Raw genomic sequence first — 26,050 nt, forward strand, 5'->3', positions numbered from 1 at the left:
AGCCTTCTGTGGTGCCGGAGTCGGTGCTGCCATGCTTGAGTCATCTCTGGTCTCAGCACCTGTCCTCTGCAGGAACTCAGGATGTGCCTGGCTCACAGTCCAGATCGCCAGGGCCACGGGCGGGCCATCGAGCACACCCAGTGTACCAGCTGATGTGCTGTGGGTCATGTGCCAGCTCTCAGCCCAGGCTGTGGGCCAACTGACCAGTGGATTTTGTGGTGATCTGGAGGATCTGGGGCCGCCATGGAAGCTTGGGACAGGGGAAATGCTGGCGAGACCCAGCCGAAGCACAGATGTGGTACCACCCACCCACTTCCTTCTCCAAGTGGTAACTTGATCGTGTTTCCTTCACTTGCAGCGAAAGGCAACCAGGAGGAGGTGATGGAGGTAGAAACCAGCAAGTCAGGGGAGGTGACAGAAGAGGAATTGGAAAGGGAAGGTCCTGAGGAGATGGGGTGTGAGGCTGCGGATCTGAGGGACAGTGATGTGAGTTCTGGGGGAGCCCTGCAGCTGTTCTGGGGTCAGGCTGACCCCTGACTTCTCTCTCCACTTGTCAGGACTTACCAGGACAAGATCTGCCATTCCCTTCTTTATGAAGCCCCCTAGGTAGCTCTGCCCCTTCCCTCAACCTCTGACGAAATCCCTGATGTCAGCCACCACCTTGCCAGTGGTCCTCAGGGGGTCAAGCAACACGGGTTCCAGCCCAGGGAGGTCGGTAGGTCGGCCTCGCCTTGGAGACTCACATGAGGCCATCCTCTCAGGGGTAGCTTGGCTTTCACCCTCCCTGGCCATGGCAGCAGCAGACGACGTGCTGTCTCCCTGGCAGGCACAGGTCCTGGACACCACCAGACTGCTGCGGAGCTGTGTGCAAAGTGCGGTGGGCATGCTCCGGGACCAGGAGAGCTGCCCACGCAACGTGAGGAGAGTCACCGTCCTCCTCAGCCTCTTGAGCGGAGTCGGCAGGTGCAGTGGTACGAGTCGGGGCCCAGCTTCTCACCCTGCTCCAGCAGGCCCTTCCTGAGCAGTGGGCAGCCGCTGGCTTGGCAGCTGGCGTAGTGGGGATCCAAGGCCCTCTCCTGACTTCTGCTCTAGAGTTGGCCTGCCCAGAGGACCCGAGGCTTCCCTCTTTGGGGAAGCCAGACAAGCAGTACCACAGAGCCTGCAACTTGGTGCCCCTGTGTGGAACCGATTCTGTCCCTTCTGTCTTTTCACAGCCGCGTTCTTGCGGATATCCAAGAAGCGCCTCTATGTCCTTCTAAAGAAGCAAGAGGAGAACCAGCTCTGTAGTCTGAAGGAGTGGGTGGGGCGAGAGGCCGCGAACCAGGATGCGCTCCAGGAGGCCGGCACCTTCAGGTGTGGAGGGTGGCGGGGCGTGGGGACCTCCGTGCCCTCTGTGCCCCCCAGCTGGGGGAGCGCAGCAGGTGTTTCTCTACCTCTGAGCATGCAGAGCTTTATTTCTGCTTCAAGAGCCGAAAGCAAACCTGGATGGTAGTCTTGAGGGGTATTGGTCCCCTGGATGGTGGTCATGGGGGATTGTTGGTCACCTGGTTGTGGTCATGGATGGTGGTCATGGGGATTGTTGGCCTCTGTTTTCTGCTTTTGTTTGCTTAATATTTTTCATAATAGAAAACAAAAAAAAATGTTCTCGCAGGATGTTTGCCAGCATGCCATAGACCGCAGCCAGTTTGCCTTTAGTTATTAAAATTGAGATGGTGGTGTGCAGGGAAGTAGCAGAAATTATCTTCCCAGCCTACTTCTTGAAGTAACAGAAGAACAGAATTAGGACCCTGGAGTGTCATTTATTGGCTGTGGACCTTTTTCTTCAGACTTGAGATGACCTTTGAAGACCCTGTGCTGAGGGGACAGGAGTGTGCATGGGATCTCAGATGGTGCTGGAGCCCGTCTGTTGGCAGAGATATCTCAGGCCACTGAGGTCCTCCATGGTCCCCCAGGTCTGCCCTCTCCCCGGATGGCCACAGTGGGAGTGTGGGCGCAGGCCGAGTGTGGGCAGCCAGGGCGCGGGATGCGGGCTTCCCCTCTGCGGGAGCCTCTGTTGGGTTTTCTCTCCTGTGCTCCTGACTCCCTTCCCGCTACGCCTCCTAGAGGGGTTTGTGAGACCGACACTGAACATCTTAGGCCTCCCCGATGGACGGTCTCCATTTCCTAGCACACGTCCAAGCCCCGTTCCCGTCGCCCCTTTGCCGCTGGTGCTCTGGCCTTGCTGGCCTCTGCTTTCGTTGCCCCGTGGACTCCACAGCACTCAGGAGAGGCTTCCTCCCTGTGGTCACCTGCAATGTCCAGGAACAGCTGCACCTGGGGCTGGCAGGGCCATGAGACGTCCTGACACTCTACCAGCACTGTATCTGGGACTTAATGTCACGTACCCTCGGGGCTAGATAGCTGGCTCCTTGGGGTCCTCTACATCAGAAGTCCTGGTTTTTAGTTCACCATGTGATGTGGCCTGTTGCTTTCGATATTCTTTTGATTCTCAGGTTGTTTGAGTTCCGTCTCTTGGAGGCCCTCTGAGGGGACTGCACTACTCTGCGCACTTCCCAGGATGCTCAGCTGTGCCCAGCCCAGGGCCCCTTTCACCTCACCCTACCATCCTCTGTGCATGTTCTATTTTGGGGGTCTTAAGTGATGTCCTTGTATAATAGGATGTTTGTTCTCTCAGTAGATGTTTTTAAATCCTTCTAGAATACTGGATATTGTATACTCAGAAATGTTTACTTCATACAAAAGCCCTCATTTTTTTTTGGAAACACAATTAATTTGTAATTCTTGTCCTTTACCACAAGAAATTGTGGAAGTTTTGTTGTTACGTAAAAGCACAATTTAATATGAAAGTGAAATGTAGTTAATTCAACCAATTAACCACAGTCACTCTAAAGTACTCAGGGTTAGTTACAGAAACACCAACAACAAAGGCTGAATTCTGGATGACCATGTTTTCTTGTTTAACATTATCTAGATCAAATTGACTTTGGTCTCTTCATCTTTATTGTATTTTATCTACAGCTGATTTTTCTTCTTGCAATATTTATTATTTTTAGTGAATTTGGTCATTATTTGATTTGTTTATAGAACCTCGATGGCTTGTTCTGAAAAATCACTATATAAAAAAGCAGCATGGGGCTCAGGCTGAGGCTCAGTGGTAGAGCCCTTGCCTAGCATGTGTGAGGCACTGGGCTTGATTTTCAGCACCACATATAAATGAATAAAATAAAGGTCCATGGACAAGTAAAAAATATTTAAAAAGAATTAAAAACAGCAAATATTTATTCTACTTTTTCAAAATACTGGTTACTGTTACTAGATGTAGAATTACGTTCCATTCTTGTGTTGCTTCTAAACTTAAGAAAATTGTATTTGTGAGTCTGTTATACTTCAGGAGACATCAAGACCACAGAAGTGGCTGTTGTGCTAAGCCACTGTCCCCTGTCCTCTGTCTGCCCCTGCTGCAGGCACACCCTTTGGAAGCGAGTCCAAGGCATGGTCACCCCTCTGCTGGCCAGCATGGTCTCTTTCATCGACAGAGACGGCAACCTGGAGCTTCTGATCAGAGCACACTCCCCAGTCTGGGTCCAGGACCTGTGGATGTTTATTTTCCGTGACACTAAGTTCCTGAATATTCCGCTTGTGATGAATCACACAAGGTGAGGGGCAGTCCACGCAGCACCTCAGCTGCTCCAGTACTTGGGGAAGCGGAACATGGTTGGATCCAGCTCAGAGGCCAGGCGTCCTGGCAGCTTTGTCCTCTCTCCATGTTCCTTCTCTCAGGGCACCTGTCAGAGTGAGAAAGCCAGGTTCAACTCGTGTGCAGTGGGGACACTGCCCTTTTGAGAGAGCGTGTCCTTAAGTGCGCTCGTGTCCCCCTGTGCTCTTCCCAGTTCTGTCGAGCCTCCCCCAGATTCCTGTTCAGATTGCAAAGACTCCAGTTCTGGAATGTAGCCAGATAAGATGCAGGAGAGACACAGGTGCCAGCACCAGAAACCTGGTTCTGCTAGAGGCTTGGGCCCTTCCTGGGCCCTGCCCATGTGGCCTGCTTCCGTTCTGTCTGTAAACATGGGTTGTGAGGCAGTCTCCAATTCCTGTACAGCAGGGTCCCTGACTGGCTTTGTGTGGTCTGGGAAATGGAACCCAGGTCCTTGCACGTGCCAGGCAAGCACTCTACCATGGAGCCAACTCTGGCCCACGGTATTTATTTTTTATATATTTTTTATATTTATTTTTTAGTTGTAGATGGATACATTACGCTTATTTTATTTATTTATTTTTATGTGGTGCTGAGGATTGAACTCAGGGCCCTGCGTGTGCCAGGCGAGCACTGTACCGCTGAGCCACAACACTGGCCCCCCCACAGCACCTCTTGAGGACTGTGTCACACGTCCTCTGGTATTCAGAGCACCGTCTCAGGAACCAATTCTTGTTCACCTCACCCCCCTGCAGATCCAAGAGTGAGCTGTCCTCCATCGTGGTGCAGAACCATATGAGCCTTCCCGAGGGTGCTTGCAACAGTGTCCCCTTCAGCTGGAGAATCAGGGACTATCTGGACGAGCTCTGGGTCAAGGCCCAGTATATCACAGATACAAAAGGTGAGCCCTGCTTAAGTCGGGCCTGATTCAGCCCTGTCAAGCAGCCTGTTCCCAAGAGAGGCTGCCTGGCCATCATCGGGCTGACAGTGGCTAGCACCTGTAAATTCCAGGACTTTTAGTTTTCATACTTTGTGTGCGGAATAGGCTAAAGTTCATGTTTTTTTTTTTTTTTTTTTTTTTTCATTTTGGAATGTCTGCTGAAGCCTTTAAGTCCCACTGTGAAGGAGCCTTTAGGTGATGTGGTGGCTCTCTGGCTGGCAGTCTGGTGAACTGGAGCACGTACCAGCAGCTGCCGGAGCTTCCTACCTGCTGCGAGTTCACTGTCCAGTCCTGAGGCTCAGACCCGGTTCCCGTTTAAGCTTTTTCAACAGCTGCTGGCAACAAAGGGGGCGTGTCCTCCTTCTTCCCTCCTGAGTCACACGAGCTAGACGGCGTGCTCCGCTGTCACATTCTGGGGGTGAGGGTTGGCAATAGTCATTCCTGAAAAGCCAGTGCCAGTGCTTTTTTTGGAAATGACTTTTTTGAGAAGTCATGCTTCACATGTGAAGTCATCTTTTCAACATTTACTTGGAGAACCAGTCAGTACACTCCAAGTGAACTTGCTTTTCCGGTTCCATATTCTCCCGCTGTCCCCTGGAAGCAGTCTGTCTCCTGCTGAGAGGGTGTTTCTTTACTCGGGGCAGCACCCTGCCTGGTCCTGCTGGTCCCCGGAGTGTGCAGACTCCCCACCTGCTGGAGGCAAACCTCGGGTGGTGCAGGCTCTGACCCCAGCCCTGAAGAGCAGCCCACTCAGTCCTGATGCCCTGGGAACCCAGGACTCCTGGGGCCCATTGCACCTGACAGACGTGTAGCACAAAACTCAGGCTACCACAGATGTGCTTTCCTGTTGGGGTAGCGTGTCCTTCCTTTCCGGGTCCCCTCGTCTGTTCATCTCCATTCTCTATTCCTATAAAGCAGCCAACAGGACCCTGTCTCCACGCTGCCCCAGGGGGCTGTACTAGCCTGTGGGTCCTTCTGGACAGCGAGCTTCTCTCAGCTTGTGGCTTTGCTTCTCTCAAGCCACTCTGGCTTCTTCCCTGCAGGACAATCAGAGAAGTTAGTGGAAATTTTCCAGCAGACTTCCCTGGGCATGTTTCTTGCCCAACTTCCTGAAGATCAGCAGCAAGAACTGGTTCAGTGCTACTCAAGGGACTTCCTGCTCTTGACCATGAGAGTGTCCAACCAAGAGGAGCTGGAGGTAGGTATCCATCCGTTCAAGGTCAAGCATAGAAATTGCATGAATGGACTAGGGACAAACAGGAACTCGGCTTCCAAGGGCTGGTGCCAGGCTGAGAATGTACCCTGAGCTGCTCAGACCACAAGGCCAGTCCTCGCCACTCCCCAATACCTCCTGGAAGGGATATTCTAGCACCTTGAGAAGCTTTCCAGTTTTCCTGGAGCACCTCTTTAAATTGTTGAGTTTATGTTGACAAAATTAATGTAACTGACCTCCTAAGATGAGTATAATAAGTGAAATTCAGTGGAATGATTGATACTTTTCTGTTTCTGGAGAAAATCCACCCGGCTGCCTGGTAGCCACACTCAGAATGGTGAAAGGAGGTGGCAGGTGTGGGAGAACATACTGCAGCCAGTGCCACGGAAGGTCAGCAGGGTTTTCTTGGGAATCAGCAGAATATATCCTGATTTTTAAAAACAGGTAGAAGCTACAAGTCAGCTACACAGAGTGTAATCGTGTGGGGGTCTGGAAAGCTTTGCTCACCTGCTCAGCCCCCACCCACCTAGGTCAAGAGAGCATAGACAGTTTTCAGATGCCACTTGTACCTGCCCATTTGGCAAAACCAAGTTTTCAAAAGGAATGGTGGAACTGCGAGGCCTCCTGGGCAGGTGCTGAGCAGCAATTATGTGGCAGGTGGTCACAACGCCTCGTCCCCAGCTGCAGGCCATCCTGCTAGAGCCAGCAGAGCCTGGGTAGGTGTCCCAGAAAGGCTCTTCCAGCTTTGTTTCTGATCATGAAGAATTAGAAATGAATTAAGTGTCCAAATAAACAATGGAGGGACAAACTAAAGTATGGCCACTTTAAAATGGTCGTTTTGCAACCATTGAAAATGATGTGTTCCACAAGTAACAAGTGATAGAGTAATTCTCCTAGTCTAATCTTGAGTGGAAAAATCCTCAGATCCCGATCTGTGGATGATTCTAAGGCGTAGCTAGGAAAATGGCCAGAGGCTCTACTGAAAAGCAGTCGGGAGATGTGAAGTCTGGTTTCTAATTTTTTCTTTTCCGTGGTTTTTTGAACAGTTCTGATTTCCCACAGGAAAACATCTCTTTATAATTTAAAAATGCATACTAAAACCCTTCGAAACCCCAGTTTCTGCAGATGGCCCTGTGGTCCTGCATCTGTGAGCTGCGAGCAGCCTCAGGGAGGCCGGAGGACAGGCTCTGCTTGCCATGGGTGCACCTGGCCTATCAGCATTTCAGGACGCGCCTGCACAACTTCTCCAGAATCGTGACCACCCACCCGCAGGTTCTGCAGAGCCTCACTGAAGCGGCACAGAAGCATGACATCGTTGGCAGTGAAATGGTAGGACGGCCCTGTGGGAGGCCCAGGCCCTGGCCCATCCCCAGGAGCAAGGGAGACCCTTCAGGGGCATGGGAGCCACAGGCAAAGAAGAGGGTGGGTGGAGGGCGGGGATCCCACAGGGTCACACGAGCGCTGTCCTCTTCCCAGACACTGGATGTGTTGGCCGCCGTGGCCTGTGCTGAAATGCTGACGGGAGACACCCTGAAGCCGAGTGCCCAGGCCTGGCTGCAGCTGGTGAGGAAGCTGGCCATGCCGTTGGAGCTCGTGTGCTCCGACGGGTACTTACAAGGCAGTGGGAGCGTGGCCAGAGCTGTCACTGCGGAGCTGAGGTGAGACCTGGGGCCCGCCTGTCCCTGGCCCGCTGGGCCTGTGCTCACTCATGGACTCCAGGTCGAGACGCACTTAGCAGCAGGGCGGGCACATGCTTCTGACACAGGGGGGCTCTGTGCACTCACTGTGCCTTGACGAAGCCTGTCGACAGGTGCTGGAGACAGGAGAGCCACATGCAGATAGGCCGTGGTGCCCCGGGGCCCAAAAAGACTGGCAGGTTGCTAAGCTGCACCTTGAGAACTACAGTGGTGGCAGGCAGCCAATGGAAGGACATGGCGGGCAGGGCAAGCAGAGGGGCAGGCCTTCAGGGTTGAGGGCATCTCAACCTGTGCTGGACCGTGAGTGTCAAGAGGGACTCCCTGTGCCCGGGACTGAGAGCCGGCCCAGTGGCAGTGTGTGCTGAGGTAGCACAGGGAGACCCCAAGACCTGCTTGCTAGGAGCACTGCTGAGGGCAGGGCTGGGGGTAACCCCTCCAGTCAGCTCACCTTCCTGCGCCGCCTGGAGCCTGCCCTCTCCTCCTCTTGTCTCAGAGTCCTCTGTCAGAGCTGAGTGTGACACCCTCTTTTACAGGACCCAGTGGAATCGGGTTTTTCCCCTTGCACTCTTTGTGGAGCACGTGCTCCTGGGGACTGAGAGCCAGATTCCTGAGCTGTGCCAGCTGGTGACCAAGTACGTCTTCTCACTGGACAAGGTGAGCACTGGGCACATCTCTTGGTGGGATGCAGGTCAGTGCTGGGCTCTCACCTAGCAGCATAGGGAATGCACGTATTTTGTCTGGAACTTGCTTGTGGAACTTGCTTGTGGGTGCTTTGCAAGGGCTAAAGGGGTGGGCTCCACCGACCTCCAGGATGACCTTGGAACAATCAGTGGGACTATGGGAACAGAAGACCACTGAGCCTCTGCTTCCAGTACCAGAGAAAGCCACCATCTCTGTGGCCAGGCTGTCTAGCAACAACGGCCACTCAGCACAACATGACTTTGGTCCTGTGACTGTCTCATGAGTACCCCCTGTGGGTAGAAGGCCATTGGCCTCCTTAGTACCCTCTGTCAGGGTGTCTGTGAAAGGCCACTGCAGACAGGTGTGCAGCCTTTGAATGCAGGCAAATGCTCTAAGAGGAGATTGGCTGAGGTGCCAAGTGCCAGCGCACCCCGACTTTTCCAGAATGTCCGAGGCCCTGTGCAGGATGATCTGTGCAGGCCAGGGCTTGCTCACTCCCAGGGTCAGGTGCCCACACTGCTTCTTGCTTGCCCCTCTGTCCTCCTCAACAACCACCTTCCAGCTGCTGGTCTTCGAAGGCTGTTCCTGCTGTAGAGCCTGTGGCCGTCCGGGCTGGGACCCAGGGCCTCACACATGTGGGCTGGCACTGGCCCCTGAGCTGCACCCAGGACCCATGCACGCTCCAGCTCATGTTTCATCGCCCTGAACTAAGTTCCTGGTCTAGCTGGAAAGCACAGGAGACCTTTCACAGAGTGTGCTAATGGACCATGGAACTTGAGAGGTTTTTGTTTTTGTTTTTGCGTTTTTTGAAACAGGAAAAAGACATTTTATTGCTTTGCAATAAATAGCAAAGGAGAAACACAGCGACTTGTGTCCCAGAAGCTGTGACTCCCCAGATCAGGGGGAACAGAGGGCCCCCCCCTATTTTTTGTTGCTGTCATTCTTTGTAGTTGTATGTCACAGTAGAGTGCATTCTGACCTATCAGACATATATGGTTGAACACGATGTGGAGTTACACTGGCCGTGTACTCACATACAAACGTAGGAAAGTGGTGTCCGATTCATTCTACTGTCTTTCCTATTCCTGTTCCCCTCCCTTCCACCTGTTCCATCTCATCTGGTGAACTTCCACTATCCCACCCCCACCCTGCCCACCTATTGTGAGTCAGCATCAGCATATCAGAGAAAACATTCAGCCTTTGGTTTGGGGGATTGATTGATTTCACTTAGCATGATAGGCTCCATTTCCATCCATTTACTCGCAAATGCCTTAATTTCATTCCATAATGTATATCTACCCATTTTCTTAATCCATTCATCTTCTGAAGAGCACTGACATTGGTTCCATAGTTTAGCTATTGTGAATTGAGCTGTTATAAACATTGATGTGGCTGTGTCACTGTAGTATGCTGATTTTAAGTCCTTTGGGTATATGCTGAGGCATGGGATAACTGGGTAAAATGGTGATTCCATTCCAAGTTTTCTGTTTTCTAGAGCAGTTGCACCAATGTGCAGTCCCACCAGCAATGTCTGAGTGTGCCTTTTTCCCCATATCCTCACCCACATTTTTTTTAATATTATTTTATTAGTTGTAGATGGACATGATTCCTTTATTTAATTTATTTATTTTTATGTGGTGCTGAGGATGGAACCCAGTGCTTCACACATGCGAGGCAAGCGCTCTACCGCTAAGCCACAACCCCAGTCCTCACCCACATTTTTTATTACCTATATTATTGATAATTGCCATTCTGACTGGAGTGATATGGGACCAGAGGGTTTTTAAAGAGCCATTCAAAGGAATCCTGTTTTCCCTAAGATGAGGGAGGAGAGAAAAATAAGCCTGCTTTAGAGCATCAAGGGCTGTATCCAAAGCAGGAAGAGGACCACTGTCTGGTATTTATGTGTCTTTGAAGAATGTCTAAGTCCTTTGCCTGCTGCTGAGTTGGGTTGTTACTTAACAAATCAAGTTTATCAGGATAAAACACACATCATTTTCAAGTATGATCAATCCTGGGAATTCAAGGATGGCTCAAAAAAATCTATAAATGTCATCAGTGATATAAGCTAAAAAGTTACCTCTAAATGATAACTTCAAAAGCTAGACAGAATATTTGACATGATTTATGAATTAAAAAAATACCCTATGCAAAGTCCAAATAGGAACTGCCCTTTAAGAAACTTCCTGTAGGAATGTCTATACCAACATCCTGCCTGAGCACAAACTCAGAAACAGTGGTTGAATCATGAGATCACTGCCCTGCACTGCTGGAGATGTGCATTTCTAACTGTGTCCTAGAGACACTTTGATTTATTTCGTGGTGCTAGGGTGGAACCCAGGGCCGCGTGCATGCCAGGAAAGTGCTCCCCAGCCCAACTACCTGTGTTTACGGAAGCAGATGCACCCTAGACTGTTAGTGTAGCACTCACGGTTCAGAGTCCAGAAGCCCCAGCACACACTGAATGCCCATGACAGGAATCTGGAAGAGTCGTGGGGCGGCCATACAGTAGTTAACACCCGTCAGCTGCAGCTGAGCAGCCGACCAGGAAGTCGCAGAAGCACCCTGCAGTGGGGCCTCCCAGGCCTCTGGGCCTAAAGGAGAACATGCAGGACAGTGGCAGGGTGATGACACAGGTGCCTGCGCCCTCAGAGGAAAAGCTTAGGCGTGTAGTTACCTGGGAGTGGAGGGGACTTGACCAGAAGGGCGGCCGTGCAGCCACACTGGGTCTCCATGTGACGTTCCTTTAAAACATGCTCTAGCCAGGGGTGGCGGTACACAGCTGTAGTCCCCGCTTGAGGCCAGGAGTTTGAGAGCAGCTTGGAAAACACAGCCAGACCCCGTCTCTAAATCAATCACCCATTCAACCAATCAAGGTCTACGTAAATATTCAAAAAATGCCCAGGTCTCTTAAAGCTTAATGGTGTGTCTGCAAGGCCATGACGTTATTATTTAATGTTTGAAAACACCAGATGAGGGAAGGGGGTAGACCCGAAAGGAGGAGCGGAGAAGAGACCTGGTAATTTAGTCCTTGTTTTTAAAAAGCAGCAGGCCACAAAGAGTTGACAGCCTGGGACATTCAAAGAATCCCTGAGGCCTTGGGCTGCCCCAGGGCACAGCTGACTTGGGGGACCCCTGCTCCCCCTCGCTGGGTGCCACCTCTCACCAGGACTTTCTTCTCCAGTGTCTTCAAGAGAACTCCAACCTCAAGACCCAGAGGCCTTTTATGGCTGTGATGACCACACTCTGTGAGTGCAAGGAGCAAGCCAGCAAGAGCCTGGCCAGGTGAGAGGGTCTGGGCTCCAGCGGGGAGGGAGCGCTGCCCCTAGGGGGCCCTGGGGGGGCCTGGTGCTCCAGGCCAGCGTCTGCCTGGCCCATCGCCTGGTTGGATTCCAGGTTTGGAATGCAGCCGTGCCCCATCTGCCTGGGAGATGCTCAGGACCCTGTGTGTCTGCCCTGTGACCATGTGTACTGCCTGCCCTGCATCAAGAGCTGGCTCGTCCCCGGGCAGATGATTTGCCCCTTCTGTTTAACCGACCTGCCTGACAAGTTCTCTGTGACAGTTTCCCAAGAGCACAGGTAAAACACTCAATCTCTTTAAAAGTCTTCCTCTTTTCTGTATCCTTTTTTTCAAATAATATTCAGAACTTCAATTTTTCTTCCATCTGGTAAAAGCCTGGCTTTGGAGAGCTGTCTAAAGTGAGGCTCTCACTTGGGCACTTCTTAGACATTGGGTGCCTCAGAATTCCTGTCTCTCCAAGATATCACATGTCCGGCAAGATTTTGAGACAGCAAAATTCAGACAATATGAAATGAAGCCCGTGAGAGAGACCAGCTTCTCTGTCCTCCTTTTTGCGTGGGTGGCGGGTGCCCTGTGGAGCCCAGGCCTGGTGTGTGCTTGGCAAGCAAGCCCTCTACCACAAAGCCACACCCCCGCTCTGCCCAGCCTCTGGGGGTGGGGAAGAGAGCCATAGCGCTGTGCGCTTCAGACCGTGGTCCTGCTCCGCCAGTGGTGGTTTTCCATCTTTCCTCCCAACCGAGGGGTTCTGTGACATGCTTGGGCTGGTTCAATGGTGGAGCTATTCTTGGAGGAGATATGTGTAGATGCTGTCTGCAGTTGCAAAGACCAGCTGATCAAAGGCAGTGGACACTTGAATCTGATGGTGTAAAATGAGATGTTGTCTGAATCTCAAGTCATTCTGCATGCAGGGATTTGGGAACACGCTCTCTGAGCCTTCTGAGTGGGTTTGCTGCCATTTCCTCAGGGTGGCCATTGGGAAACACGCCCAGTTCCGGCAGATGTGCAACAGTTTCTTTGTGGACCTGGTTTCTACTGTATGCTTCAAAGACAATACCCCTCCTCAGAAGAGCGTGATTGATGGGCTGCTGTCTCTACTCTTCGTGCGGAAGGAGCTCTTGAGAGATGCTCCCCAACGTGAGTTGCTTTCTTCCTTCAAACCTAGATTCAGTTCCTCTCCATTTGGTGCCATGATATGAGCAAAAGCATCTTTTTCGTTCTGGCTAAGGACACCGGGAACACACCAAGTCTCTCTCGCCATTTGACGATGCCGTGGATAAGACTCCCGTCATTCGCTCCGTGGTGCTGAAGCTGCTCCTGAAGTACAGGTGGGAGCGGCTCCCCGAGTGCGCGCTTCTCCAGGGCCTTGGCTTCTCTGGGTGCGCCATGCTTGGTCTTCGTGCTGCCACATGTCCTAGCTCATGGTTGTGTATAGACACTGTCCCCGGGGGGCATATGATTTGGCCCTGGCCGAGGGCGTGTAGGTAGCAAGAAGACAGAATGCTGGGGAGGGATCCTCGGCGTGGTAAAGCATGCAGAACCCTGCATCCAGAGGGTTTCTGACCCTAGCTCCACAGCCCACCCCAGAGTATGATTTGTGGGGGAGTAACTCAGAACCTCCTTCACCCTTGGCTTCCTCCAAGTCCAGTTCCACGGCGCATGGACTCTGTGTTTTCTTGGTTAGATGGGCAGTCCGTGTTGTCCAAACATGGTGTCTGTCCTGTTGTCCAAGCTGACTGATCCTATGTGTTCATCAGGCTTCAGTTCTCAGAGTGATGGTGGGACTCTTTGGTGGGGAAGGGGTCCCTGAGCTGAATTTTTAAAAATAATACTAAGTGGGGCTGGGGTTGTAGGTCGGTGGTGGAGTGCTTATCTAGCATGTGTGAGGCACTGGGTTTGCTCCTCAGCACTGTATAAAAATTAACAAATAAAGTAAAGGCATGGTGTCCATCTACAATTTAAAAATATATTTTAAAAAAGTGAGACAGTAATTTGCCTTTTCAACATGTGGCTATTTGTGATGCCATTGCCAAAGCAGTGATGGGTGAATTGTGGGCCTCTCTGCATGAAGGAAATTATAACCAGAGTCATGGTTTACTTCTCCACTGTGAACATGTAATGTTTTTAAAAATATTTATTTAGTTGTAGATGGGGACACAGTATCTTTATTTGTTTTTATGTGGTGCTGAGGATTGAACCCAGTGCCTCACACATGGGAGGAAAGCACTTTACCACTGAGCTACAGCCTAAGCCCCTGAACATGTAATTTTTTAAATCCCAGTTTCACTTATGGGAGTCACTAAATCTTGACCATTAAGTTTGCAATTTTTAATGTTGTGTAGCAGCAGGAAATGGACCAGAAACACTCCAGCTGCATAGCAGAGGAGAGTGGTTATCTCAAAGAATGCCACTCCTAAAGGTCTCCGGTTTAGAGTGGCTGCTACCCTCAGGCCTTGCCATTTTGCTTAAACCAATGACTACCAGACCACACATCTGTAGTGAGGTTAATGAATATAGGTCGCAGAAAAAAGATGCCAACTCTCATGATCTGCCTTGCTCAGCAAACCAAGGCTTTTCCAAATGACCAATGCCTCATGTCACAGAATCATGTGTGTCAAAATGATCCAGCAGCTAGGCATGCAGCTCAGTCGTACAGCTTTGACTAGCCCGCAGGGAGGCCCTGGGAACAATCCACAGCAGAGTGGACTGTGTGGGTGTCGCGTAATTGAAAGTGAAAACAGAAATGGTGTGGTCTCAGGCCCCACAACCAGCTTTGAGAAATGATCACTTTTCAGGGGTTGGTACAGTATCGAAAAAGAATAGCCCCAAATATATGCAAGGACTGTTAAACATTTTCTCCTTTTCCAACTACGTCGTCTGTAAGGCCAGATTTTCTTCATATGCCTCAATGTAGCATCAGAAGCAGGTGATGGAAGTCAGCTGACTTCTGTTAAACTAGGCTTCCAAGAACATGAGGGTTTATTCTTTTTGTCTTACATGAATTAATAAATACTCTTGAAACTTCAGTTTTAATTTTTAGTACCATAAACATTGAAAGATTTGACCTAAATAAACAAAAAATTGTCTGCAGTTCTCAATGAGTTTTAAGAACAGCTGGTCTGCAATATGGAATTCCATATTCCTCCGAGACTCTGACAACATTTTTAATAAAAAGCTGTTAAATCTATATACTTCCATATGTATGTATTATACCTTTATACACACAGGGAAAAATAGATGGGCAGATGATTGGTTAGTAGATGTTCTTTTGTGTAGGGTGATTCTGCCATCCTGATATAACCAGAAATAATATTGCTCTTTCCACAGCTTCGATGCAGTGAAAGATTACATCCAGGCCTACTTGTCCCTGTTAGAGAAGAAGGCGTTCATCACTGAAGACAAGACCGAACTGTACATGCTCTTCATCAACTGCCTGGAGGTAAGCCGGCGGCCGCTGCTTCGTCGCTCTGCTTCTGCAAACTGTCTGAACCATGTGGTCTACTCAGTGGCAGAGTTTCTGAAAACTGACAGGATGTAGCTTTACTCAGTGTGATTAACAGATATTTCTTTCCCACGTGGAAAAAGAAAAAAGTTTCAAAGACATTGCTCTGTCCTTAGTGTCACACACACGTCAGGAGCTGTTTGGTGACATTTCTGTCACTGTCATACACCACTCTGGTGGTATGTGAGATCTCCACCTAGCCTGTAAAGCTGTCCAACGTTTGCACGGCGGTGAAATCCCCTAAGGATGCGTTTCTTGAAGGTGTCCTGTTGTTAAGCAGTACGTAACTATTGACAGTCGTGCACACGTTTGTGTAAAGCGGAAGGAACCGCAGCCTAGATGACTGTGCCTCACGGTTAGCCAGGGTTGTCCCCAGCTGGTGAGATCATGAATCCTTTTTATTTCTATTTTCTTCATATTTTTATTCCTTCATATGCCTCAATGTGGCATCAGAAGCAGATGAAGGAAGTCAGCTGACTTCTGTTAAACTAGGCTTCTGAGAATTACAGGAATATAAAACAAAGCCACTCTTCTAAACATCATTAACACATGTGGGTTTATTCTTTTTATCTTAAATTGTACATTTTTTTCCCTTTACAGGTTTGCTTTTTCCAATTGTTTTCTATGATCCAAAAAATTTATACTCCGCTCTACAATGGCGGTCTTTATCTTCCCTTTAATTCTCCCAGCAATTTCAGAAGGTCAGAGACTTGCCTATTAAAAAGCATAATATTCTTTTCTTTCTTGTTCTTTGTTCCTCAGGATTCAATCCAGGAGAAGACCAGCGCTGACTGCACACAGAGTGAACTCCAGGGCCTGAGGGAGGAAGGCCGTTTCCTCCTGACCTGCTCCTCGGGGAGACGAGGCCAAGGACCTGCCACTGCGGCGTCTGTTGAGTACCTGCAGGAGGTGGCCAGGACCCGCCTGTGTCTTGACAGGGCTTCTGACCTCCTCTTGGAGCTTCAGGAGGGCTCAGGCAGGTCTTCCCTACCTGGGAGAAGTTGGCTCTGCCTAGAGAAGTTGGACAGTTCCTTAGGGTCTTGCTGACCCTTACCATGTTCCCCTCTCCTGGGTGTGTTTTACTGAGTTCCCTAGAAGCAGGGCCTCAGTCCCCAGTCCCTGACCAGTTTTGTCCTTGCATTCTCAGAGCTGGCTGAGGAACAGCAGGGCTACCTGCGGCACGTCGAGCAGTTCTGCACCCGAGCGGGGAACGACTGGTACTGCGTGTACCTGGTCCGGAGGCTCGCGAGCCTGCGTGGGATGGAGTTTGTGCAGAGCCTCTCCAGGCAGGGCCGTCAGTGCCAGTGGGTGTTTCCCAAGGGAGTCATTGCACAGCAGGTGAGGGCAGGACCCTGGCAGCGCGGGCAAGCTTCGGGCACCACTCCCCACCCTGCCCCACCTCCCAGTCCTCACGACAGGAGGGCACTGGCAGGCATCTATCTGGTCCTTGGTCCCTGCTTCAAGGTGGGTTTAGGCCATGTACTGGAGAGCAAAGATAGGCGTGGACACGTGTGGGTGCTCATTCACCTGCAGCTTACCCAGGCTTCACTTCTAATTGAATTAGACGAGAGAAAGTGAATGAGTATTTTTTAATATTTGCTTCCAGCAAATTATAAGGAGATTCAGCTTTGAGGCGGTGTCTTGTGCTCTCTGCCAGGCAGAGGCCGGTGAGAATTGAGAGACAATTGCCATGGGTTTGACTTTCAGGCTTCTCAGCTCCTAGTGCTCAGAAATTGGTAAATTCTTACTGTCCTGGGGGTCCCAAAATGGCACTGAAACTCCAGACATTTGTTGTTGTTGTAGTTGTAGATGGACAGAATGTCTTTATTATTTTTTTTGTTAATTTTTATGTGGTGCTGAGGATCAAACCCAGTGCCTCACGCATGCTAGGCAAGCACTTTGCCACTGAGCTGCAGCCCCAGTCCTCTAGGCATTTTTAGCATGGGACTCAGGATGACATGTTTTTGTCACCTCACTTGGTATGGTGCTATATATACAGAAAGCAAGCAGTTCCAAGGTTAGCCTCCCTCCTTCCCGGGCTCTCCGTCCCTGTGAAGGCTGTGCTCCTGAAGACCCCAGGAGTGTCCTGCGCAGGCCCCACAGGGCGACCCAGCTCAGCTGCCTCTAGCCTCCAGTGGTGCCTCGTGCCTTGGGTTGCCTGTGGAGAAGGGTTCTTACAGAACATCCCACCCCATTCCACTGTGACTAACCCCCTGCTCTTGGGCTGCAGAAGGACCACACGGGCCAGATGGACCGATACCTGGTGCATGGGGATGAATACAAGGCACTTCGTGACGCCGTGGGCAAAGCCATGCTCAAGGGCAAGGCCCCCAGCCTCGAGGCTGCTCTGAAGGTAGGATGGCATGCAGCTTCCCTTGCTGCCAGGGGACCCTTGTGCCCCATCTTCTCTGGTTATGTTCAAGGATGCAGGTGGAGAGGATGGGGAGGGCCTCCGAACAGCCCCTAGAATCACACTGCATGCCAGGAGGCATATGCCCATGGCCTGCATGGTGCAGTGGCCAGCATGGGGGAACTAATGGCTGGAACAGTAGTGCAGCAGCAACTGAGCTGGGCTCATACATTTGCTGCACCTGCCAAGGCCATCAGCCACTTCCTTTTTATTTGTTTATGTGCATTATCTCTTTAAGACCTTGCTGAGGGGCTGGGGATGTGGCTCAAGCGGTAGCGCGCTCGCCTGGCACGCGTGCGGCCCGGGTTCGATCCCCAGCACCACATACCAACAAAGATGTTGTGTCCACCGAGAACTAAAAAATAAATATTAAAGAAAAAAAAAAGAATTATTTAAAAAAAAAAAGACCTTGCTGAGAAATAATTTTCTACAGGATTATTGTGAAAGATGTCAGCACTATTAGCCAAATCCATAGCCATGTAGATTCACAATCCATGTGTATGCTTATGTGTCTATTCTGGTATTAATACAGGGTTTTAGGATTCTGGTCTTTTTCTTAGTATTTTTAGTTGTAGATGGACACAATACCTGTATTTTTAAATTTATTTTTTTATGTGGTGCTCACATTAAAAAAAAAAAGAGCACGGCATAAGTGCTCTCCACCAAGCCCCAGGATTGTCACCTTTAACTTATTCGGGTCTTGCTTCCTTTTGAGTCACTCTTTATCCTGGCCTTGTGCTGGGAAGAGAAAATAGAAAATGCTGTCTCTTCTCAGGAAACATTGCTAAGATCAGTGAGGTAGCTGGAGGAGAACAGGTGCCGACGAGGCTGCCTGATTAACCTGAGCCTGCCTCATGGACGCACAGTCCCAGGCGTGTGTGTGGAGGCCCTGGTGCATGGCCTTGGGAAGGCTGCTCTAGGTAGTCCTGTGGAGCTTCTGAATGCTCGCTCCACATCCTGCCCACAGGTCTGCAGGAGCCCTGGAGCTCGACAGGTGGTCTTCCTGCTGCTGGTGCTATACCGAGAAGTGGCTGCTCTCCACTGCTCCCACAACAAGGACCTCCACCCTAAGCCAGAGGTGAGTGACATGCTGGAGCTTGCACTTAGTCTCATGATTGGGAGGGACTTTCTGAGCACAGTAAAAGTCACAACTTTGATTTGCATCTAGGATAATAGGAAGTATGACCTTCCGAAACTTCCTTTATAGGACAAAGGGTGTACCCTTGTTATGTGGAAGAAATATTTTTTGTTTAACCCAAAGTTTATAGACTCAGGAACATTACATAATGTTTACCAAAACAGAGTATTGAAATCTGTACTCAAGAATGTGGTTATTGTGTTTCTATATGAACATTCTCTTTTTTGTTCTTGTTTAATTTTTATTAGTTATTAATGGACCTTTATTCATTTATTTGTTTTATATATGGTGCTGAGAATTAAACCCAGTACTTCACACTTGCTAGGCAAGCACGCTACCACTGAGCCACAACCCCAGCCTTGAACTTTCTCTTTCCTGATTAATTTACCCTCCTTTGGTGATCATTTAACTATATTTACCTTGATATTTGATAAGTACTCAATATTGAAATGTGTGACTTTCAAAGAGAAAACCCTGAATTCACGCAGCGCTCTTCTTTGACATACCCTAATGTGAAAAACGTCTTTCGAGCCAGCAGTGCAAGGCTGTGAGCCGGTTCATTGAAGACAGCAGGGTCCTGTCTCCTCCGGGGGTCAGGCCTTTCGCAGCATCCCTCGTGGACCACACTCTGCCCTTGCTGAGCACGGGCCCTGGTGTCGAGAGCCTTGAAGGAACAGTGACAGAAATGGCTGTTCATGCTGCAGCTGTCCTTCTGTGTGGACAGAGCGAAGTCTTGGCGCCTTTGAGGAACTTGGCCTTCTCCCCGGCCAGCATGGCGGTAAGCAGCCCTGTGAAACTTCAGTGGTTTGTCATGTTGGGAGATCCAGCCAACATGACAACATGAGATGTGGCCATGGGAACCGTCAAACCTATCCATCTTCTAGATTCTCTGCACTGTTGCCCCACTTGGTTCTTCAGCACAGTGCTGGTGCCGTGGCTGTCATTTCACATGAAGTTGCTGTACGTTCTCTGTAAACAGCTCTTGAGCTGAGTAGAAACTTCCTCACTGTGTGCCTCTTCCTGGTTAGCAGCCACAGCCAACAGGCCCGCTTAGGAGGGCAATTTCTGCTCTTGGTCTTTCAGAATGCTTTTCTCCCAACGATGCCTGAAGACCTGCTAGCTCAAGCCCAGAAGTGGAGGGGTCTGGAAGGTGTCCGCTGGTACAGTGAGTACTGGTGTCTGAAGGGGTCATACTTTGCAGCTTGTAAGAGCATCCTTTGATCACGCCAGACCTGGGGTTGGTCCTGGGCTTCATAGGGTTCTGCTGAAGGCCCAAGTCACCTGCCTCCTCCTGCCTTTGGCAATTGGCAGAGCCATGTGGCTTGAGAGCCACATAGTTTGCTGGCTAGATGACGTTTTCCTGCATAGTCATGGGACAAAACCTTTGGGCTGCATTGTTGCTCTCCAGAAAATGTCATTTGGGAGAATGGAGACCTGGGGACCATTCTGAGGCTCATTCAAAAGCAGTCATAATCCAGGTTTTTTTTTTTTTTTTAAGAGAGAGAGAGAGAATTTTTTAATATTTATTTTTTAGTTTTCGGCGGACACAACATCTTTGTTTGTACGTGGTGCTGGGAATTGAACCCGGGCCACACGCATGCCAGGCGAGCGCGCTACCGCTGAACCACATCCCCAGCCCCCAATAACTAGTTTTTTTTTTTTTTAAAGAAAGAGAGAGAGGGAGAGAGAGAGAGAATTTTAATATTTATTTTTTAGTATCTGGCGGACACAACATCTTTGTCTGTATGTGGTGCTGAGGATCGAACCCGGGCCACACGCATGCCAGGCGAGCGCGCTACCGCTTGAGCCACATCTCCAGCCCCTAGTTTTTTTTTTTTAATATTTATTTATTTTTTAGTTCTCGGCGGACACAACATCTTTGTATGTGGTGCTGGAGATCGAACCCGGGCCGCACGCATGCCAGGCGAGCGCGCTACCGCTTGAGCCACATCCCCAGCCCCAATAACTAGTTTTTAAAATTGTTATAAAACATGGTTTTGCCAAAAAAAAAAAAAACATCCAAGGGAATAGAAAGTTACAAAACACTGTCCCCTCTGCCACCAGGTGGCCCTGGTGTGTGAATCTCACCTCTCTGCTGTGTAAAGCCAAGGTCAGACACTTTTCACTGGTGGCACGTATTCAGTTAACTCCAGGAACATGTCTAGTAACTTAGCTGACGGCATGGCTCAAGGATTCTGGTGAGGAGCTCAGGACGTAGGCTGTGGGTCCTTTTGGTCAGGGACAGAGAGGAGGGCAGCAATTTCCCCTTCCCACATAGGTCATTTGGTGGAGGCTCACTAGTTAACATGTGTCCTGTTGTTCTTTGAACAGGTTGTCCCAACGGTCATCCATGCTCTGTCGGAGAGGTGAGTCTTGGTATTTGGGGGAGGCTCAAAATGTGCATTCTCATCCGAAGTGGAAGGGTGCAGAGAATAAGTGTCGTGACCTTCTGGGAGATACAGGCTCATTCTGGGGGCTGCTCATGGTGTTCCAACTGAGCATCTAAATGGCACTGTGGACATTATTCTTTACTGCAGGTCTTTATTGGATTGTAGGATATTTAGCAGCATGCCTGACCTTGGCTCACTGGGTACCAGGAGCAGCACTTCCTGGACCAGTGAATCTACAGGCACTGCCCAAGTCCCTGGGATACCATGGTGCTGCTGGCTGGGAGCCCCACTCCCTCCCTGGCCCTGCCACACAGACCTTCTGCTGGATCACTAGCCAGAAAGGAAGTGTGGGCTAGACACCAGAGGACAGGAAAGATTCAGGGGCCTGAGTGGTGAGCCCTGGGGGAAGAGTGGATGCTGCTCTTCCAGGACTCTAGGGCGTCTCCGGGCTGCTCATGGCATCTGCGCCTGCTGAGCAACAGGCTGCTGGACTGGATTCAAGTGTGCTGCTCCATAAAGTGAACAGGAGACACTGCACCCTCCGGAACCTACTCACTTCCTTGTTGTGAAGTGAGATAGGAACGGGTTCCAGGACCTCTCTGTTCTGAGAGCCTGCAGCGAAGGGTCTGCTGTGGTTGTGGTTCACATGTGGCAGGGCACCCTGTGACTTGGAAACATGGGCTCTTGGTAGAGGCAGATCTTTTTTTTTTTTTAAGAGAAAGAGAGGAATTTTTTTTTTGTTTAATATTTATTTTTTATAAAAACATCTTTATTTTATTCTTATGTGGTGCTGAGGATTGAACCTGGTTGTGCTGGGGAGTCACCTCAAGCACACCTGGCATGCGCGGGGCCAGGCGAGCGCGCTACCACTTGAGCCATGTCCCCAGCCCCGGTAGGGGCAGATCTTGTGGTTAGGTGTTTGGGTTCTTTCCAGTGGATGAGGAGGTCTGTCCAGTTAGATAGGAAAGCTCTGGAGGCTGGTGTGCAAGATGTAGGGAGAGAGAGGTGGTGAGTGTGAGGATGGGAGACTGGGTTGTGCACTCTTGTCACTCTACTTGGGAAGAAAAACTGTCATGCTGGTTATTTTTAAATAAAGCTACCTTTGCCGCTGGATAGCACACTTGGTTAAGTGCCCGCCCTGTCGCCAGGCTCCTGTTCCTCCTTGACACACATACGCACAGATGTAGTCCCAGCAGCACAGGCCACCTCCTGTACAGGGTGGCTCCTATGCATGCCATGACGCTCACTGTGGGTCCCCTCTCTGTCCCAGTGTGGCATGCCGATGGAGCAGGGCTCCTGTGTTGACTGCGGTGCTCTCATCGGAGGTATCGACCACAAACCTCACACCGGCTTCCTGAGCATCAGGTATGTGGGCTCAGCTTCCCTCCCTCAGAGGCTGGGGCTCTGGGCTGTCCACTGCTGCACATCTGCGCCCTGGTTGTGCTGGGGAGTCACATCAAGCACACCTGCAGTCACTTTTGGTTTTGGGCTTTTTTGTTTTGTTTTGTTTTCAGTGCTAGGGACGGGACCTGCGGCCTCATGTGCCAGGCAAGTGCTCTAAAACTGAGCTACTCCCCAGCCCTGTTTTTCTTTTTTTTAATTTGAGAAAAGTAAAAGACACATGTAATCAGTCTTATCAAGTACACCCATCCCTCCCTATCTTTCCTGTGGGGACTATTCCCAGGACACTGCCCTCCACATCCACTCAGTTCCAGGTGATCAGATCCTTTGTATGTCGTGGCACAGTACTTGTATGTGACCTACAAATATCGTCCCGTAGACTTTTTTCTTTTTTGGTACACAGGTCTTAACCACTGAGCCACATCCCCAGCCTTATATATATATATTTTTTTAAATTTATTTTTTAGTTATACGTGGTCACAATATCTTTATTTAATTTTTATGTGGTACTGGGAATCGAATCCACCCTCACACATGGTAGGCGAGTGCTTTACCTCTGAGCCACAGCCCCAGTCCCTTTTTTATATTTTATTTAGAGACAGGGTCTCACTAAGTTGCTTAGGGCCTTGCTAAGTTGCTGAGGCTGGGTTTGAACTGTGATCCTCCAAAGATGCTGGAATTACACGTTTGCACCACTGTGCCCGGCTTACTATAGACTTCTAAAATATTATCTCTAGGTTACTTATTATACCTCAAGCAAAGTGAATGCTATGTAAATACTCATTTATAATATTTTATAGAAAATAAGAAGAAGAATAAAAGTTACTATTCAGTATAGACATAGTTATTTCTGAAAATTTTTGATTCACAGTTGGTTGAATCCACGGATACGGACAGCCCACTGGTACCAGACTCAGAAACCATATAAAATTCTGACCTTCAGCTAGGCAGTGGTACAAGCCTGTAATCGCAGCTACTTTGGAGGCTGAGACAGGAAGATCAAAAGTTTGAACACAGCTGGGGACTTTTGTGAGACCCTGTCTCAAAAATAAAAATATAGGGCTAGGGATACAGCTCAGTTGGTAGAGCGCCTGCCTCACACGCACCAGGCCCTGGGTTCCATCCTGGCCTCCATCCTGACAGCCTGCACTAATGGCCACATCGTGCAGCTACTTAACACTGGGAATGTGTAGCGTTTGGCCAGCCATCCATCCAGCCATCCAGCCAGCCACATGGGTCTAAAGAGAGAAAGACTTGGAGGCAGGTGGTCTAGGCGGGTAGAATATCTAGTATTTCTTTAAAACTAGAAACCTAGGGGTTGGTATAGCTCAGTTGGTAGGGTGATTTCCTAGCATGCACAAGGCCCTGAGTTCAATCCCCAGCACTGAAAAAAAAAAACCTGGAAATATGGTGGTGCACACCTGTATCCCAGTGGCTAAGGCAGGAGGATCAAAAACTCAAAGCAGCCTCAGCAACTCAGTGAGGCCCTGTCTCAAAAAATGAAAAAGTGGATGTTGACAATGTGGTTCAGTGTTGAGCCCCTGGGTTCCATCCGAGTACCAAAAACAAAAACAAACAAAACAAACTGGGAACCTGGTTGTAAGATGCGCGGCCCCTGCAGCTGAGGAGAAGCAGCTGTCTCTAGCCTTCACTGCCTTCTCTTATCCTCTCCAGAGCCAACACAGACAGAACCAGGACTGGCCATGTGCTGGGCCACCCGCAGCACAGAGGTGTCGTAGTGGTGTCTGACCGAGAGCTGTCCCCCGTGGTCTTCATCCTCATCCGGCTACTCACTCATTTGGCTATGCTTTTGGGAGCCACCCAAAGTCCCAAGGTACAGGACGCTACCGCCAGACTCTGAGGTGCCAAGGGAAGAGCCAGCTGCCCTTGCATCAGTCCTTTGTCTGCCAAGTCCTAGCCCCTGGGGGTTTTACCTAGTCCACGAGTGCTCCAAGAGTTACAGACCCTACTTTTTCCACTGCGGCCTCGATGGAGTAGGGCAACTACTCATCAGATTATGGAAACTCCACTTCATTTTGTAATTTTCAAAATCTGTTTTATTTAACTGACACACAGCATGTCAGTGGGGTACAGTGTGACATCTTAGCATGTGTATAATAGGATGTAACACTCAGATCATAAAGTCTACTTGGAGTGCACACCTCTTTCCTCGGCCCACAGCTGGGCATGGTAGGGCAGGGGACCCCGTTGCCTGTGACCTCATGTTGGCTGCAGGAGGTACAAGGCAGTGTTCCCCGCCACACCCCGATGACATCAGTCAGCAGTCTCTCACTGCAGTCACCTGCCTTCCGTCCCCTGATGCCTGCGTCATGCTGAGAGCACCCTGGCCTCACCTAGAAACCACCCTCTCTCAGTGGGTGGTGTTCACCTCTGCCTGGTCCTTGCCCCCACAGGCCCTGATAAACATCATCAAGCCTCCAGTGAGGGACCCAAAAGGATTCCTGCAGCAGCACATCCAGAGAGACTTGAAGCAGTTAACAAAGACACTGGGGAAGAGTGCCGACGAGACCACCCACGTGGTTCACCTCATCCTGCGCTGCCTTCTCAAAGAGCAGTGCTCACTCCCTGGCCAGAGTAAGCAAGGGACAGGGCTGGGCACGACTCCCAGGAGGCCAGGCTCCCTTGGCTCCTGCTGAGCGGTGACAGGAGTGGAAGTGAGCTCTCTACTCTTCTTGCAGGGGCTGGAGGGCACCGCACTCCTCCACACACCCCCTGCCTGACTGAGGCCTGCAGCACAGACACCTGGTGCATGTGCACACAGACTTAACCTGTGCCCTGGGATCATGTTGTACCCCAGCAAGTGACACGTGTCCCACTTCTGCTTTCCCAAAGATGTCACACTTGTACCCTGACCTAGTATATTCACATCTACAATTTGTAACATGAACAAAAGGAGGCTACAAACACTGTTTGCCGGACTAACTCTTCTAAACATTTATATCCATGCCCAAAGCAAAGGTTTGCAAGGGGACTTTGTAAGTGGTTATCGTGGTGGCATTAGGAGGATTTCAGTTTGTTGCTTACCTGCAAAAATCATGATGACCACTGTAGAACAATGTTATTTAAAAGCCTACAGATAATTACAATTTCAATAATGTTCCTACAGCCAGAGAATCTGTTCCCCTTCAGGGTGTCTTTGCCAGAAAACAGCATTAGTGTGTAGTTCCCACCTTAGCGAGACCAACTTTGCCGAGTGCCTCTGTTGTGGTGTGGTTTCTGCAGCACACGGACCCGGGAGCCCTAACCTGCTGCCAGCTCATGGGACCACCTCTGCCTACGGGCCTGGGGGCAGCAGTGAGTTGGCTCTGTGTGGCTGTAAAGTTCTCGTCCTGTCCTCAGCCATTTGTTTGGAATGACTTTAAGACCACAGCTGTAGGGACCTGGGGACTCGGCTCAGTTGGTAGGGTTCTTGCCTCTTATGCACAAAGCCCTTGGTTCAATCCCCAGCACCACAAAAAAAAAAAAAAAAAAAAGATTAAAAAAACCACAGCTATGGCCTGGAGGGTTGCCAGAGACTACAGCATCTTCACAAGGTCTGGAGGCTGGTGTTGGCAGTACCTGGTTAACTTAAGAAAGGAAGACTATCTCTATTAATGTCATTCAGTGCTTACTGTATGGAGATTGCTGTTTTTTGTTTGTTGGGTAACAGACATTTTTGTTTTCTT

The 26,050-nt window shown here is 50.0% G+C and overlaps 1 protein-coding gene across 1 annotated transcript in view; it reads left to right on the forward strand.

Annotated features, from left to right (window-relative positions):
* Rnf213 (ring finger protein 213) overlaps positions 1 to 26,050 on the forward strand; it is an 87,654-nt gene that overhangs the window by 50,524 nt on the left and 11,080 nt on the right. The window contains exons 32-55 of the mRNA XM_077800526.1: positions 359 to 486; positions 827 to 971; positions 1,215 to 1,353; positions 3,465 to 3,656; positions 4,450 to 4,595; positions 5,678 to 5,832; positions 6,964 to 7,176; positions 7,324 to 7,505; positions 8,078 to 8,198; positions 11,410 to 11,510; positions 11,622 to 11,804; positions 12,491 to 12,660; positions 12,752 to 12,851; positions 14,851 to 14,962; positions 15,788 to 16,001; positions 16,173 to 16,363; positions 17,256 to 17,378; positions 18,403 to 18,513; positions 19,109 to 19,351; positions 19,657 to 19,738; positions 20,905 to 20,939; positions 22,234 to 22,328; positions 24,039 to 24,198; positions 24,779 to 24,959. Of these exons, the coding sequence (XP_077656652.1) occupies positions 359 to 486; positions 827 to 971; positions 1,215 to 1,353; positions 3,465 to 3,656; positions 4,450 to 4,595; positions 5,678 to 5,832; positions 6,964 to 7,176; positions 7,324 to 7,505; positions 8,078 to 8,198; positions 11,410 to 11,510; positions 11,622 to 11,804; positions 12,491 to 12,660; positions 12,752 to 12,851; positions 14,851 to 14,962; positions 15,788 to 16,001; positions 16,173 to 16,363; positions 17,256 to 17,378; positions 18,403 to 18,513; positions 19,109 to 19,351; positions 19,657 to 19,738; positions 20,905 to 20,939; positions 22,234 to 22,328; positions 24,039 to 24,198; positions 24,779 to 24,959 (3,522 nt within the window). The remainder of the gene's footprint in view (positions 1 to 358; positions 487 to 826; positions 972 to 1,214; positions 1,354 to 3,464; positions 3,657 to 4,449; positions 4,596 to 5,677; positions 5,833 to 6,963; positions 7,177 to 7,323; positions 7,506 to 8,077; positions 8,199 to 11,409; positions 11,511 to 11,621; positions 11,805 to 12,490; positions 12,661 to 12,751; positions 12,852 to 14,850; positions 14,963 to 15,787; positions 16,002 to 16,172; positions 16,364 to 17,255; positions 17,379 to 18,402; positions 18,514 to 19,108; positions 19,352 to 19,656; positions 19,739 to 20,904; positions 20,940 to 22,233; positions 22,329 to 24,038; positions 24,199 to 24,778; positions 24,960 to 26,050) is intronic.

The sequence above is a fragment of the Urocitellus parryii genome, chromosome 7, assembly GCF_045843805.1.
Source record: "Urocitellus parryii isolate mUroPar1 chromosome 7, mUroPar1.hap1, whole genome shotgun sequence".
Lineage (NCBI taxonomy): Eukaryota > Metazoa > Chordata > Mammalia > Rodentia > Sciuridae > Urocitellus > Urocitellus parryii.